The 15,399-nt window shown below is 35.5% G+C and overlaps 1 protein-coding gene across 3 annotated transcripts in view; it reads left to right on the plus strand.

Moving 5' to 3' along the window:
* The window catches only part of ptprdb (protein tyrosine phosphatase receptor type Db), a 90,510-nt gene that overhangs the window by 62,487 nt on the left and 12,624 nt on the right, over positions 1-15,399 (plus strand). Inside the window, exons 18-30 of one of the 3 annotated variants that reach the window (XM_051106372.1) lie at positions 540-563; positions 1,110-1,227; positions 3,344-3,997; positions 4,502-4,599; positions 7,250-7,506; positions 7,917-8,010; positions 8,194-8,403; positions 9,109-9,269; positions 10,909-10,920; positions 11,030-11,145; positions 11,282-11,320; positions 14,270-14,367; positions 14,614-14,737. In XM_051106372.1, coding sequence (XP_050962329.1) covers positions 540-563; positions 1,110-1,227; positions 3,344-3,997; positions 4,502-4,599; positions 7,250-7,506; positions 7,917-8,010; positions 8,194-8,403; positions 9,109-9,269; positions 10,909-10,920; positions 11,030-11,145; positions 11,282-11,320; positions 14,270-14,367; positions 14,614-14,737 — 2,005 coding nt within the window. The remainder of the gene's footprint in view (positions 1-539; positions 564-1,109; positions 1,228-3,343; positions 3,998-4,501; positions 4,600-7,249; positions 7,507-7,916; positions 8,011-8,193; positions 8,404-9,108; positions 9,270-10,908; positions 10,921-11,029; positions 11,146-11,281; positions 11,321-14,269; positions 14,368-14,613; positions 14,738-15,399) is intronic. The other 2 variants (XM_051106381.1, XM_051106389.1) reach the window with 2 other exon arrangements.

The raw sequence follows: 15,399 nt of genomic DNA on the forward strand, positions 1-15,399 counted from the left end.
TAGTATGTGCATTTTTTTTAGAAATGGGGCTCGAATGGTGTCATTACCAATATAATATCAAAATTCCACACTATCACACATATCAAAATTAACTGGAACAAGGACATGTGATAAACATTTTCATACAGTTGAAACAGATGTTTTTGTTTTTCAAGGTTTCAAGTAGTGCCACTAACGGAAGAATCAATCGCATGGATTAGAAATATGATGCAGATCTCAACTATCACTTGATCTGGACGAGTTGTTTGTTTGTCAGTAATTAGGCTTCTTAGCTCAGCTAATGCTCTCTAAATGGACTTTAATTTTGCCTATATCATCAGATAACATCAGTATCTGCTTATTATCCACATGCTAAGACAGAGCTTCTGATAGCTATCTCAGAAACTGAGAGCCTTAAAACCACCATGTAATTGTTTCAGTGAACCTTTCACACTATTTATTCTCAGTAGACTGTTATTCATTGTGTTGTTGCAAATAATTATATTACATCTTGGCAATCACGTCAATTTTAACTATTTATGTCTTGTTTTTGTAAACAGCCACAGAACGACTCAAAACAATATGTGAGTATCTATTTTGAACACAATCCAGAATTTTAATACGCATATTTACATAAATCAAAGTCCCTTTAAGGCAAATCAGTTCACTCTGCGGCTATCTTGGTTATGCCTTCAGGCAGCTATGTAGCCATGAATGAAAATACACCTGAGTGGGGAAACAAATGGAATCAGTTTGTCAGGATTATTTTTCAGTAACTTGAGTCAAATATTTATAGTCAAATAAATATAGTCAAAAATTAGCTTCTTTAGCTCAAATCATAGTTTAAAAAAAAAGTCATGCTGGTCCAGCTACTATGCTTGCACATACTGTACTAAAGTAAAACAAACGGCGTCTCAATCAAAGTGTTATTGACTTCTTTTAACCGTGAGGTCGACCTTAATTCTTAGAGCCTCCATATTGAACATTGCGATTTCTCACATTAATTTTGCAACAATTCTTTGCCTTCCTCCTTTCTTAGTCTCTGATATGAATACAGATTATGTGGTGCAGTATTACAGAACGCTTGGTTTCTTTGATTTTTTTTAGTAAGGTGTATATGTGTTTACTAGGACCTGATTTTGACTGATTTGTGGCCGAACACTGAATACTCTGTGACTGTGGCTGCATTCAACTCAAAAGGCGATGGCGCGCGCAGCAAACCTACTGTCATCAGAACTAAACCATCATGTTTGTACACACTCCCACATACATACACACTAATGCATTGGTATACATTTTTATCTTTATCTTAGTGTTAAGAGAAAGGTCACCCAAAAATGAAAATCATCTACTTATCCTCATGCCATTTCAAACCTTTTTGCTTGGAACACTAAAAAAGAAAATTTGAAGATTGCTTTTCTGCAACTGGATGATGAAATTTCGTGAGAAAGCTGTGAGTTTAACATTTTGATTCATGAATTGCCCTGTTGAAAAAAAAACAGCATATGCTGGTTAGTTATGTTTTAAAGCATGGAGGCTGGTTTAAGCTGGTCCTTAGTTGGTCGTGAGCATGAACTAGTTGCTCAGGACCAACTCAGGACCAGCTTAAACCAGCTCAAACTAACTACCATGCTTTAAAACATAACTAACCAGCATGTACTGTTTTTTTTTTTTACAGGGTATTCAGAGCAATTTTGTGGATCGGATCAAATGATTCACTGAAAAGACTCAAAAGAATTATTTTCCAACAAATCTGACTATTTCTATTAACATAAAAATGTGACAAAGAAAACATTTGTGGATGTCAAGATTTTTAGTGAATATCACCAAATAGTGAGTCAGTGAGTTTGACTTTTGTAATTATAAGGTCTTCGATGTAGGCTACTGTATAAATGAATCATTCAGACCAATCAAATGATTCACTGAAAAGATCTGATTCAACAACAAATTAGAGTATTTAAACGTCTTGGCTAATAAAATGTGAGTTCAACTTTTCAATCCATAAATGAAACATTCAGACTGATATTGTGAACTGGATCTGATAATATTTAACTAAAAAAAAAGTTAACAAATGAAAGTACTTCTGTTAATTTAAAAATGGATGTCAAGATTTGGATGTCCATGACTTTTCAGTTTAACCAATTTGTGACCGCACAAATTACTCAAAGGGTACTTCTTTTATTAAAGCTGTTGCAAATGTCAAGATTTCCTGTGAATTCATTCAGGTGGGGATTTCAGTGTGTCATTTTTAAAGGTTGAAATCTTCAGTCCCAGTTCATTGTAATTCATGGAAAAGAGCATTGAAACATTTTTCTTTTGTGTATTGCACAAGAAAGTCTTTTCATTTTCATTTCTGGGTGAACTAATCATTGAAGTAACCACAAAATCAAGTACATTGCCAGTCCAAAGTTTCTAAAAGTTTTTTAAAAAGTCTCTTCTGCACAAAAAGCCTGCATTTATTTGATCGAAAATACAGCAAAAACAGTCAAATTTTGAAATATTTTTACTATTTAAAATAGCTGTTTTCTAATTGAATATATTTTAAAATGTAATTTATTCCTGTGATTTCAAAGCTGAATTTATAGCGTCATTACTCCAGTCACATGATCCTTCAGAAATTCTTCAAAAAATTCTAATATTCTGATTTGCTGCTCAAATTTAGTTATTTTTTTATTAATATTATGTTCTTTGATGAATAGAAAGTTCAGAAGAACACTATTTATCTAAAATTAAAATCTTTTGTAACATAATAAATGTCTTTATTTACCAATTTAAAGCATCCTTGGTAAATAAAAGTATTGATCTCTATAATTTCTTCTTCTCATTTCTATCTTTCTAAATTATATTAACTCCAAGATTTTGAATGGTATATAATGTTTCAAAAGCTTTTTATGTCAGATAAATGCTGATCTTTGGATCTTTCTAGTCATCAAAGAATCCTAAAAAAAGTACTCCACTGTTTTAAATTTTGATGATAATAATAATAATTTCTTGAATAGTTTCTTGAACAGCAAATCAGCATATTAGAATTATTTCTGAAAGATCATGTGACACTGAAGACTGGAGTAATGATGCTGAAAATTTAGCTTTGATCACAGGAATAAAATACATTTTAACATATATAAAAATAGAAAACAGTTATTTTAAATAGTAAAAATATTCCAAAATTATACTGTATTTGCTGTACTTTGGATCAAATAATATGGAGGCTTGGTGAGCAAAAGAGCCTTCTTTAAAAGAAACTTTAAAATCTTAATGTTCAAAAATTTTTGACTGGTAGTGTATATTACTTAACCCTACACATAACTTAGCTGCAATGCTACATATATAGTGTTAATCTACACTACTGTTTTCTACCCCACAGTGCCAGGTATGCCCTTGCTTACAGTCGCGCCATCAGAGGATGGCACTGCGGTACTGAAATGGCAGCCTCCCCCTGCTGGTCTGTCTCCTGTGTTGGGCTACAGGCTCTCGTATGGCCCGGCAGACCCAACGTCAGACTCCTTCATGGTGCAAGAGCTAAACACTGAGGAACGCACCTACACCGTCCCATCTTTGAACGCAGGGGTGCTGTATGTCTTCCGTCTCGCGGCCCGTACCATCTGGGGTTACGGTTCAAGCGCTCAGGTCACACTTTTAACACCAAACGTGGTGCAGACAACCACAGATGACATGGTAACATCACTAGGAACAACAGACGCTCAGAATGTGAGCATAGAGGAAACCATTCCGCTGTTGGCTAACTTAACAGCCGAAGGCATCAACTCTTCATCTGTAATCCTGAGATGGGAGCGACCAAAAAACTACGATCAAATTCAAGGTTACCGCGTGTGGTTCGCTGTCACCTATAGTAATGGCACGGACATTGCCATGGAATCAGACGTTTCGGAGGCCACAGTGGTTCTTAATGGCCTAAGGCCAAATACTGAGTATGTGGCGAGAGTGTGCGTGCTTAGCAAACACGGCCCTGGGCCCTATAGTCTCCCCATATCCATCAAAACACAACCTGCACAGGAAGGTAGGACTCATGTGTATCCTCACACTCAAACGTTTACTGTCAAACAAGCCTTCCTAAAAAAAAAACACTACATTTTCATTACTCTGGAAGGATGTTTTCTGTTTATGTCTGGTCTTTGTCAGTCTGAGTCTCTTACTCGGTGACGTCCATTAAGTGCAGATAAAAGGTGAGAGTCTTTCTGTAAATGGATCTAGGTGAAAGTGGAGTGCTCTATTATCTCATAAGGCAACTATGGTAAAGGTGAGCCTTTAGAAAAGGGTGACGAATTCTTGTCAGCACTATGAGGAAAAAATAACTTATAAGCTCTACTTTCTTTTGTCGGCTCTGCACACCCTTCGCAGATAACAGCGTGATGTGGTAAATGTTTTTAGTAGAAACAGTTGAAAAGATTCTTTGATGTTCTTCATAAATGCTTTAGCAATGCTGGAGGCCAGAGGTTCTGCTCAGGTGAGCTGGAGTATTGATGTGTGATGTGTTGATCTCTTGTTTTTTTCTCTTTAATAGTGTTTGCTGTGAACTTTAGAGTGAAAGCTGCTATGAAGAGTTCAGTCCTGCTGACCTGGGAGTCACGAACCGCCAGTAATAAAGCACAGTCTCTTATTGTAAGTATTGCAAAATACAATACTTTGCTGCATGTGTGTGTGTGTGCATGAGTTTGGTTTTGTTGAAAATCTACATGTGTGAAAAGGTTAGGGAAGTGGTTCTCAACCTTTATGACTTCAAAAGCCGCCATCACATCAAAACCTGGCAGACTAATGGGTTTGTATAATGGAGTTTTTCAATTGTCTGTGGTAAATATAAATTGACAGTACTTTGGTCTACATCATAAATTACACATATCCATACTGAAAACTTTTTGAAGCAGTTATCGTCAAAGTATCACCAAGTTATATTTACCACACACCTTATTTTACTCATTCATTGAAAATTCCCATTATAAAAACCTATAGGTTTAAATCTTGGTTATAATGTTGCAACGTTGTAACTTGGTTTTGACGTCAAGGCTGCAGCACAGTAATGATAAAGCTGCTTGTTTTCAGGTGTTTTTATTTGCACAAACTTAGAGTGGGAATATATTAATGTAAAATAATTCAAATTAAAATTAGTTATTCTAGACAGTTCAAGAACTGAGTGTTCTTCAGGTTTCACACTTTTTATAAGAATTTAGAAGATTTTTTTAAAAATACTTTTTCCTAAAAATAAAAAATAAGTTTTTATTTAAAATATTTTAAATATTTTTACTCAAAATAGCAGTTTTTCAGTTGTTTCTACATGATAAAATATTTTAGAACTTTATGTAACTAGAAAAATTTACATTTAGCGTATAGAAGTTTATATGACTTTTCCAGGTCTAACATTAAAGGAATTTATATTATAGGAACTTACACTGCTAAGTTTATTTTATTTAAAACATTTTTTTTTATTTTATTTAAAAAATTCTTATATATTTAATTTAATAATAAAAAATGTTGGTTGTTGGAGGAATTCATTAAAATAAGGAATCTTTTATTAGTTTACATTTTGATTTTTAGCAGTTTTTTTGTTTATTTTAAAACTGGTTTTGTCTTTTTTAAATAATTTTAAGCCATCTTCTGGCCCCCTTTTAAAGTGAGAGTTCACCCAAAAATGAAAATTCTGTCATTAATTACTCACCCTAATGTCGTTCCAAACCTGTAAGACCTTTGTTCATCTTTGGAAAACACATATTAAGTACAGTTGTCAAAATGTACCACGTTCGGTACTTTCGTTACTGAAATTTTAAAAACGTCTATTTACCGCTCATATTTGAGCGCTGTTGAGCCGATTTTTAAACATCGCTGATTGGCCATAGTGTTCACGTGCTCAACAGACATGACATCGTATGTGTATTTTATTTCATTAGACAATGTCGTGATTATGAATCACGATTTTAGTGTAAATAAATATCTTCGAGAGCTGGTTATGTAGTCCTAATGGGCCGCGTTTCAGTCACTATTTCATATTTACCCCGTTGTCTGACAAAAGAAACCGTAAAATATATCAATATATCTATGAAATATATAAATGAAAACAGTTTTATTGAATTTGGCTGCATTAAATAGCAGTATGTGAGCACAGAGACGCAAGACAATACGACGTACGCTAATGAGCTAATATGCTAATGAGCGTATGACGTCATGTAGCGACATTTGACGACTTTTCAAATGGGGTTTAGCTACTTTCCATTGAAAAAAGTTGGCAACACTGGCGCTCACACATGAGCGCAACGAGAGCGTTTGACAGCAGCGCCTGTCGGCAGATCCGTCTATGTGCAGATGTATTAGGGATCCGCTGACACAAACGGCTTTAAAACACTCCCGTTGCGCTTATGTGTGAGCGCTCGGTGAGGAGCGCGAAGCGCTTATCATTGTAACCAATCACAGTCATGTCTGTTGAGCGCGTGAACACTATGGTCAATCAGCGATGTTTAAAAAACGGCTCAACAGCGCTCAGATGTGAGCGGGAAATGGACGTTTTTAAAATTTCAGTACCGAAAATACCAAACCCGGTACCTTTTGACAACTCTAAGAAATCCAAGATTTTTTTGACCCTGCATAGACAGAATGTAATTACCATGTTCAAGATATGGAAAGGCATTAAGAACATCAATAAAACAGCCCATGTGACATCAGTGGTTCAACTGTGGTTCTCGTAGCTTCATAAAATTAAGGTTGAACCACAGTTGTCAAATGGACTATTTTAACGATGTCCTTACTAACTTCTGGGCCTTGAACGTGTCAGTTGTGTTGCTGTCTACAGTCAGAAAGCTCTTGGATTTCATCAGAAATATCTTAATTTGTGTTCCAGAGATGAACGAAGGTCTTACAGGTTTGAAACGACATGAGGGTGAGTTATTAATGACAGTTTTTACATATTTGGATAAGCTATCCCTTTAAGTGTGCTGAGGCCCCCTTGTGGGCCCCAGACACCTGGTTGAGAATCACTAGCTTAGATGACAGACAGTATCATTAGCTCAGTATAAAAACAAATGTGTGGGTGTGTGTGTTGTTCTTCTATCGCCACCCCTTCATGCAGCATATTGAGATGGAATTGTGTATGACAGTGTTTGTATAAACGTGTGAGGGTGTGTGTGTTAGCAAGCGTCTGAGGTGTCAGTCTGAATCTCTATCTGCCCTACTCAAATGTGTGTGTGCCACAGGATGTGCATAGTCGTGACTGGTTAAGTGTGCAATTTATGTTTATTTGCTTTTCTATTTTCTCCTTCTTTCTCAGATCTCATATGGTGATGGTGAGAGTGTGGAGGTGGATGGGCGGCTTGGGCAGAAGTTGGTGACTAAGCTGAAGGCCCAGTCTCTCTACACCTTCCTGTTAACTAGTAAAGCTGATGGCACTGGAGGCCTGCAGCACCGGGCAGATGCCATGACGGCTCCAAACCTGCTGACTAGAAAACCCCAGCTGCTGGACAAGACCAGCTCTCAGAGCATCGCTACACTGCAGCTGCCCACTGTCCAGGGACAGGCTAATGTCAGGTCAGCAATACACCAATGAAAATAGAGGGCGGGTTTGATTAAAAGTTTCAAATTGGACTTTTGAAACTGTTTATGTTCAGGTTTAAGTTTCCAGATTTCCAGTGTGGTCACAGAATTTTAAACTCAAAAATTCGCATGTATTTGATAAAAAAATTCATAAAAATGAAAATATTGTGAAATGTTATTACAATTTAAAATAACCGTTGTAAAAATTTTAAGATATTTTATATCATTTATTCCTGTGATGGCAAAACAATCGGAATTTTCAGCTTTCAGTTTTTCAGTGCAGAAATATTTAATGGTCTTTATGAAACTTCTTTCTTTTTGATGGAGAAAATAACCCAGACTATTCTTGAGATTCACCCCTGAGATTTAGCCATAATAATGTAATATCATGTTTTTATTGGAAGGGGTTTCTACATTGTGGTTGTCCCCCTGAAGAGGCAGAGAGGAGGAAACTATCAGAATTCGTGGAGTGATCCAGATGAGATGAACATTGATGAGGTAATATTTTTTTACAGTTGAGTGGTTGATGTTGTAATTTTGTAAAGTTTCCATCAAGTTTTCACTGTTAAAAAAAGCTGTTCAGAGTTTAAAGCGCACGTTGATTCAACAGGGGAGCTGCAGTGTCTGTTGTGATTAACTTAGCTTGTGTCATGCGCTTGTCCTGTTTTCTGGTTTCTCCAGCTGCTGAGGGAGATTAATGGCACCGGTCGCTCTGTGCGTTTACGGAGGCAGGCGGAGGCAAAAGCGTACATCAGCGCTCATTTCCAGAATCTTCCAACTGAATTTAAACTAGGAGACGGACGTGTGTATGGAGCGTTCCTGAACCGACCGCTTGTAAACGGACAGGAGTATGTGTGCTTCGTGCTGGCTATTCTTGAACTGGGCCAGAACGTAAGTACTTTTCTTTTTCATGTTGGTGTATTTTGGGCTCCACTATGATAATGTAGTGATTACATTTACTGTGTTAAATAATTTCATCATTGTGAGTGAGTCTTTTATAAGAAAGCATCCACTCAGAAACTGTTTGAAACATTTAGGGCCAGATTTACTATAAACTTGCGCCAATGCAAAGTAGTACTGTCAAGATTTACTAAAGACGTGCAGTGAAGAATTATCGCTGGACACAGTTATTTTTGCATCTGAGCTTATTGAATATGCATTTGTAGGAGTTTTCCTCTCAGACACAAAATTTATGGGAGGAGAGTATTAAAATGAATCATGCAATGTGATGTACTAACGTTTGCACTCTTTAAATTACTGGTATTTGCATCATTATTTAATGCCCCAAAAAAGCATGTCTTAAAGCAGGCGGTAATTTGCGCTGCTCTTGGAAGATTGCACTAGTCATTATGATCTGGCTGCGTCTGTGTTCTTTAATGTGCACATTGTCAGTAAATTACGCAGAATTTTCCCCATCCATCAGCACTTTTGTGGAATTGCGCTCTAATGCTAATTTGCCTTGTTTAGTAAATCTGGCCCCTAGTCAAATAAGTATGATGTACTGCTTAATTTTAAAGTGAGAAGGAAAGTGTGAAGGCAAAATTGAAAATGCATAAAGCATTTCTGAAAAAAACATTCTTGATCTTTGATTGACAGACCGTGTACTCCACGAGTCCATTCTCTGATGCCGTGCTGTTCTCTGATGTTGAGCCGCAGCCAATCGTAGATGAGGAGGAGGGGCTTCTGTGGGTAGTGGGGCCAGTGCTGGCTGTCATCTTCATTATCAGCATTGTCATCCTCATCCTCCTCTTTAAAAGGTGAGATATAAAGAGAATTGAGCGGAAAAATGATTGAGAATTTGACTGTAGATTAAATGACATCAAAGAGATAAGGAAAAAAAGTCATAAAGTGAATTAAATGAGTAGTTCACCCAAAAATGGGGATGTAATATATCAAAATCAATATCTAATGCACTTTGAGAGTTCAAGATTAAGAGCTCCAACCCATATTCTTAACTAAGTCAGTGAATTGACTTGTTAGCCATATATTGTAAAACAACTGCACTGTAAAATAAATGAAAATGAATATTTCATAAGGATATTATTACAATAGGATATTACCATACTTCTTTCCTAATTTCTACACTTTTAGAGATATTTAAAATTTGCATTTAAACAGCTAGCTGCCAGCAATTCACACTTCACTTTTATTTTGATGGAAATGGCAGCAGAGTTTTTATTTTGAAGGAAAACTGCAGCTTCAGTGAAAACAGGCTTACAAAAATGTGTCTCACTACAAATCTAGTGAAATACTGTAATCATCTACCACAAAAATAAAGCATAACTGGTGGCACATGCAATAAACGAGTTTACTGCATTAGTTCACTATGAACTGAGCCGTTCTGAGGTGCGGAACTCATCGGATCACGAGAACAAAACGTTTTGTTCTCTGTTTTGTTCTCGTTTTGTTGTCGTTCTTGGATTTAGTTCAGTTTTAGTTCGTTTGACAGATACGCTACCAAAGCATAATATCCCAAAACACAACTTTAAAGACCTTTTATGTTAGAATAAGAAATGTATCGTTTGATCGCCATGTGACCACGATAATATCAAGACAGTTTTGAAATCACAATATCACAATATTAATAATATAGTTACATCCCTAACCAAAAATGAAAATTACTCCATGATTTACTCACCCTCAAGCCATCCTAGGTGTATATGACTTTCTTTTTTCAGACAAATCCAGTCAGAGTTATATTAAAAATGTCTTGGATCTTTCAGGCTTTATAATGGCAGTGAATGGGTGTTGATATTTTGAAGTACAATAAAGTGTATCCATCCATTAAAAAAGTTCTCCACACAGCTCCGGGGGGGTTGATAAAGGCCTTCTGAAGTGAATCACAATGTGTTTGTGTAGGAAAAATGTTCATATTTAAATCTTTATGAACCAGATGAGAATATGCTAGTCTCACGAGAACCAAATTTAGTTTGCAGCAAAGGAAAGCCGGGACAATTTTTAAATATTAACTCTGATTGTATCCGTCTGAAAGAAGAAAGCCATATACATCTAGGATGGCTTGAGGTTGAGTAAATCATGGGGTAATTTTCATATTTGGGCCGAACTATCCCTATAAGTGAGGCATTCATGAAAAACCTGAAAATGGAAACATGTAAAATGAAAAATTATGCTCTGCTCTAATTTTTCCTGAAATCTAAAATTGTTGTATCTTCTAGATATTGCATGTGTAGAGTTAAACTTAAAACCATGATGTTTGTGAGTGAATCATTCATTAGAGTCAGTCCTTGAACTATTCACAAATTGGCCTACATTATTCATTCATTTGATAAGCAAAGGAATAAAATGATAGATGTTTTATATTTTACTTCTGCAGAAGCTGATTTTATTTATCCTTAATTCTTTTTTCTTCCCTCGCTTTATCTATGCACACACCAGCAAACCAGACAGGTCTGTGTATTATGTTTCTCTCTAAATCTAATTATGACCGAAATGCAATATAAACTATTTCCTACTAAGTGAGTGTTGCTTTAATGCTCCTGCGCGTGTGATGTTACAGGAAGCGGGCAGAGCTGGAGGGCAGGAAGTGCAGCTTTCCCAGCAGTAGTAAAGCCATGAGTTCCCAGCATCCATCTGACCCAGTGGAGCTGCGTAGAATCAACTTCCCAACGGCTGGTAATATACTGATGAAAAGACATGTCACAAACACTTTCACACACAGGTACAGAGTGCTGAAGAAGCAGCTTTCAGCGCCCCTTTGCTTTGACGCACACACACTGTCTGTATCAACACAGTGTTGTCTCTTTTCTAGGTTTGCGTGCATCTATCATCGGTTATCGACGGTTATCAAGTTAGTTGTGGTTTTTGAAGTCTATATTGACTGCTTAACCTCCATTTACACATATGCAGTAACAAGTTTGGCTTTTTCATCCTCTTAACTCATTTGGCTCAATAACAGGGGTGTATGTGAACGCCTGCTGCAGCGTGTAAAACTTTTCTTGCTTTTCTGACGTCACAACCAGCTCACATACTCATGCACACACACTTTCTATCTCGTTGAACTTTCCATTGTCTTTCTTGTTTTAGATTTGGCTAATGATATCTTCTCTTCCCTAACCTCTAAACCCTCACACAAACTTTATGCATTTTAAGATTTTCATTAAGACATTGTTTAGTTAATATTTAGATGTTTCCTCATGGGGACCATTGGCTGGCCGCCACAGTGTAGGTGATTTTAAGTTCTACTGTCCTTGTGGAGATTTAGTCCCCATGACAATGGGGAAAACTGATCTAAGCACACTGACACATATAAATATAGCTAGGTGTTTTTAAATAAAGGTAGCTGTATTAGAGATTACAGTAATGCAGTGTTCAATCAATGTTGATCTTGACTTTGTTGAACAGGCAACTATTGCAGACATGAAATGAACTCTTCACAGTGATATTCTAAATGCAGCAATATTGATTTCTGCTTTAAGTTTAATTTGATCTGATTCAGCTGTTTTACTGTTTATTTCATCTTGCTTAATACTTCTGACTATCTTGTAATCTATACCCTGCCCTGTGCGCATTCAGTATAGTTCAGATTCTATTTATAGAGATGGGATGTGGATATCAGTCTGCGTGGAGACCAGTCCCCTCAAAAATAAGTAACATATCATAAAATAATTGAAATAAAGCTTTCTGTGAGGCTGTTTACTTTACTAGATATAACATTTGTGTATATTCTGTCCTGCATTTTCAATAACCTACAGACTACAGTACATAAGTAAATAATCTAAACAATTCTGTTTAAATAATGTGATGCTTTTTTTTTAGTTTATAGATGCCTAATGTATCACTTTACAGGATTTGTCATTAAAAAACATGACAAGCTTACATTTTGTGATCTTTTAATTGGTATTGATCAGTTAATTTTTATATGAACATTAAATGTATATAACATTAACTGTCCAACTAAAAGTATCCATTTAAAAAAAAAATGGAAAAGTAAAAGTTCCATTTAAATTGGTCTCAACCATCAGTATTATTACAGTTGAGGTCAAAAGTTTACACCCCCCTTTCAGAATCTGCTAAGTGTTGATTATTTTAACAAAATAAGAGGGATCATACAAAATGCATGTTATTGTTTATTTAGTACTGACCTGAATAAGATATTTCACATAAAAGATGTTTACATAAAGTTCACAAGAGAAAATAGTTGAATTTATAAAAAATGACCCTGTTCAAAAGTTTACATTGATTCTTAATACCGTGTTGTTACCTGAATGATCCACAGTTTTTTTTTGTTGTTGTTTTTGTTTAAGTGATAGTTGTTCATGAGTCCCTTGTTTGTCTTGAACAGTTGCCCGTTGTTCTTCAGAAAAATCCTTCAGGTCCCACAAATTCTGTGGTTTTTTCATTTTTGTGTATTTGAACCCTTTCCAAAAATGGCTATACGATGAAATTCATCTTTTCACACTAAGGAAAACTGAGGAACTCAGTATGCAACTGTTACAGAAGGTTCAAATGCTCACTGATGCTTCAGAGAGAAACACAGTGCATTAAGAGCCAGGGGGTGAAAACTATTGAACAGACTAAAGATGTGAACATTTTTCTTATTTTGCCTACATATAATATTTTTTTCATTTAGTACTGCACTTCAGAAGCTACAGAAGATACTTAGTTAAGTTAAATTTACCCTGATCTTTACATTCAAAACGTTTTCACCACACGGCTCTTAATGCATTGTGTTTCCTTCTGAAGCATCAGTGAGCGTTTGAACCTTCTGTTATAGTTGCATATGAGTCCCTCCGTTGTCTTCAGTGTGAAAAGATGAATCTCAAAATCATACAGTAAAAATCATAAAGTACTTAATTAAAAATAACATGCGTTTTGAATGATCCCTCTTATTTAGGTTAAATAAACTTTTGACTTCAACTGTAAATTTTTAAATTATCAATATGATCAAAACTGAAAACTTCCCCCTTCGGGTCATGGTATATGTGTCTTTTTGTGTTTCCTCACACTTCTCACACAAAAATTAGAAAAGATATTACAGCAAAAAGGACTTCTCACTCTTTTATATGGTAATATGTCAAGATGGACACTTACTGGACTAAAGCAACCTTATCCATGCAACATTTTTTAGAAATATCATATTAAAATGTGAGTGTCAAATATTATGTTTCATTATATATTTTGTACTCCACAACTATAACACTAAAAACTATAGAGTTTTGACCATAAAATTAAGAATTGAAATATCATCTTAAAACACCTATTGTTGTGAAGAACATAGTAACAACTAAAATTTTAATGCATTTTATATAGATAATCTGCTATATTGTTATAAAGATCTTATTGATTTACATTTCAACCTATCAGAATTTCATCTTAGTTTTTGACCATATAAATAACAGCAGTTGCACCAAAATGCATGTTTATGCCCAGTTTGGCCCTCTGAATTAAACAGTTTTTCCCCCTCCTCAGTATGAGCTCCAAATTCTCTGTATTTCATACTCTGTAAAAAGTCTGATATCCAAAAACACATGAATTAATCATTTAAGGGTTCAATAAACTCTTCTATTCCAAAAAAAGCAGAAGAAAATTTTCATACAGTAGATTAGAATTTACAGGGTTAACTTCTAGTGATATTCTTTTAAGTTTTTTTTCCTCAAAACGCATACACTCATGAACCCTAGAGCTAAAACATAGATGATATCACTAACATTCTCTCACACCGCTCAGAGCACTCAGTCCAATAGCATGCCGTGTTCTCAGGGTCTGAACTGAAGTGTTTGTGTGATATGATTGACAGGCATGACCAGCCACCCTCCAGTGTCCGTCTCAGAACTGCCAGCTCATATAGAGAGGATGAAAGCCAATGACAACCTGAGGTTCTCTCAAGAGTATGAGGTCAGATCTCACACACGCACATTCACACCCTACGGGTGTACATTAAAAACATATTGGCCAATGAATGATGTATATTAGCACCACATTTTTAGCATGCTATAACATGCTTTGAGTTCTTTTTCATGTACTTTTGATGTGTGAGCACTAATTTGAATGCATAAGCCATGTGATGTTTGTAACATGTGAAGTACAGTATGGGGCTTGTCCACTGTGATGTGTAATTCATGACACGTTTCTCTTTTGTAGTCTATTGATCCAGGGCAGCAGTTCTCATGGGAACATTCTAACCTTGAGATTAACAAGCCAAAGAACAGATATGCCAACGTCATCGCCTACGACCACACCAGAGTAGCACTGTCCAACAATGATGGTGAGAGCGTGTGTGTTCAGTATGTCAATACTGCTTTTTTTGTGTGTGTATTCCTGAGAAATAAGACTTTTTTTCATCTTAAAGGGGTGTTATCATGGGAAATCAACTATGAGAATGTTTTACCCGTTCACATTTATTGCATCTAGCACCACTGCTATTTGTTATCTCTGAATGTACACATAACTGAACCGTTATTTATGGAAGCCCATTTAAGCAACTGAATAAAAAAAAATGTTTAAAAAAGAATTCTAGCAATTCTAATTTTTTTCTCAGAATTGAGAGATTTAAACTTGCAGTTATTAGATATAAAGCCAGAATTGCAAGATATTTTTTCTCAGAATTGATATACACTTGCAATTACAAATTATAAAGTCACAATTGCAAGATATAAATTCACAACTCACAATTCTGACTTTATAACACAATTGCGTGTTAACAAGTCAGAATTGTAACATATTAACTCAGAATTCTGAAGAAATAAGTCTTTTTTTTCCTGTCACAACTGGAATTATAACTCTCAATTGCAAGATTATATCACGCAATTCCAAGAAAAAATTCAGAATTGTGAGTTTATATCTTGCAATTCTGACTTTATAACTCGCAATTATAAGTTTATATCATGCAATTCTAAGAAAAAAGTAAGAATTGTGAAATAAAAATGA

This window comes from Labeo rohita, chromosome 1, assembly GCF_022985175.1.
Source record: "Labeo rohita strain BAU-BD-2019 chromosome 1, IGBB_LRoh.1.0, whole genome shotgun sequence".
Classification (NCBI taxonomy): Eukaryota; Metazoa; Chordata; class Actinopteri; order Cypriniformes; family Cyprinidae; genus Labeo; species Labeo rohita.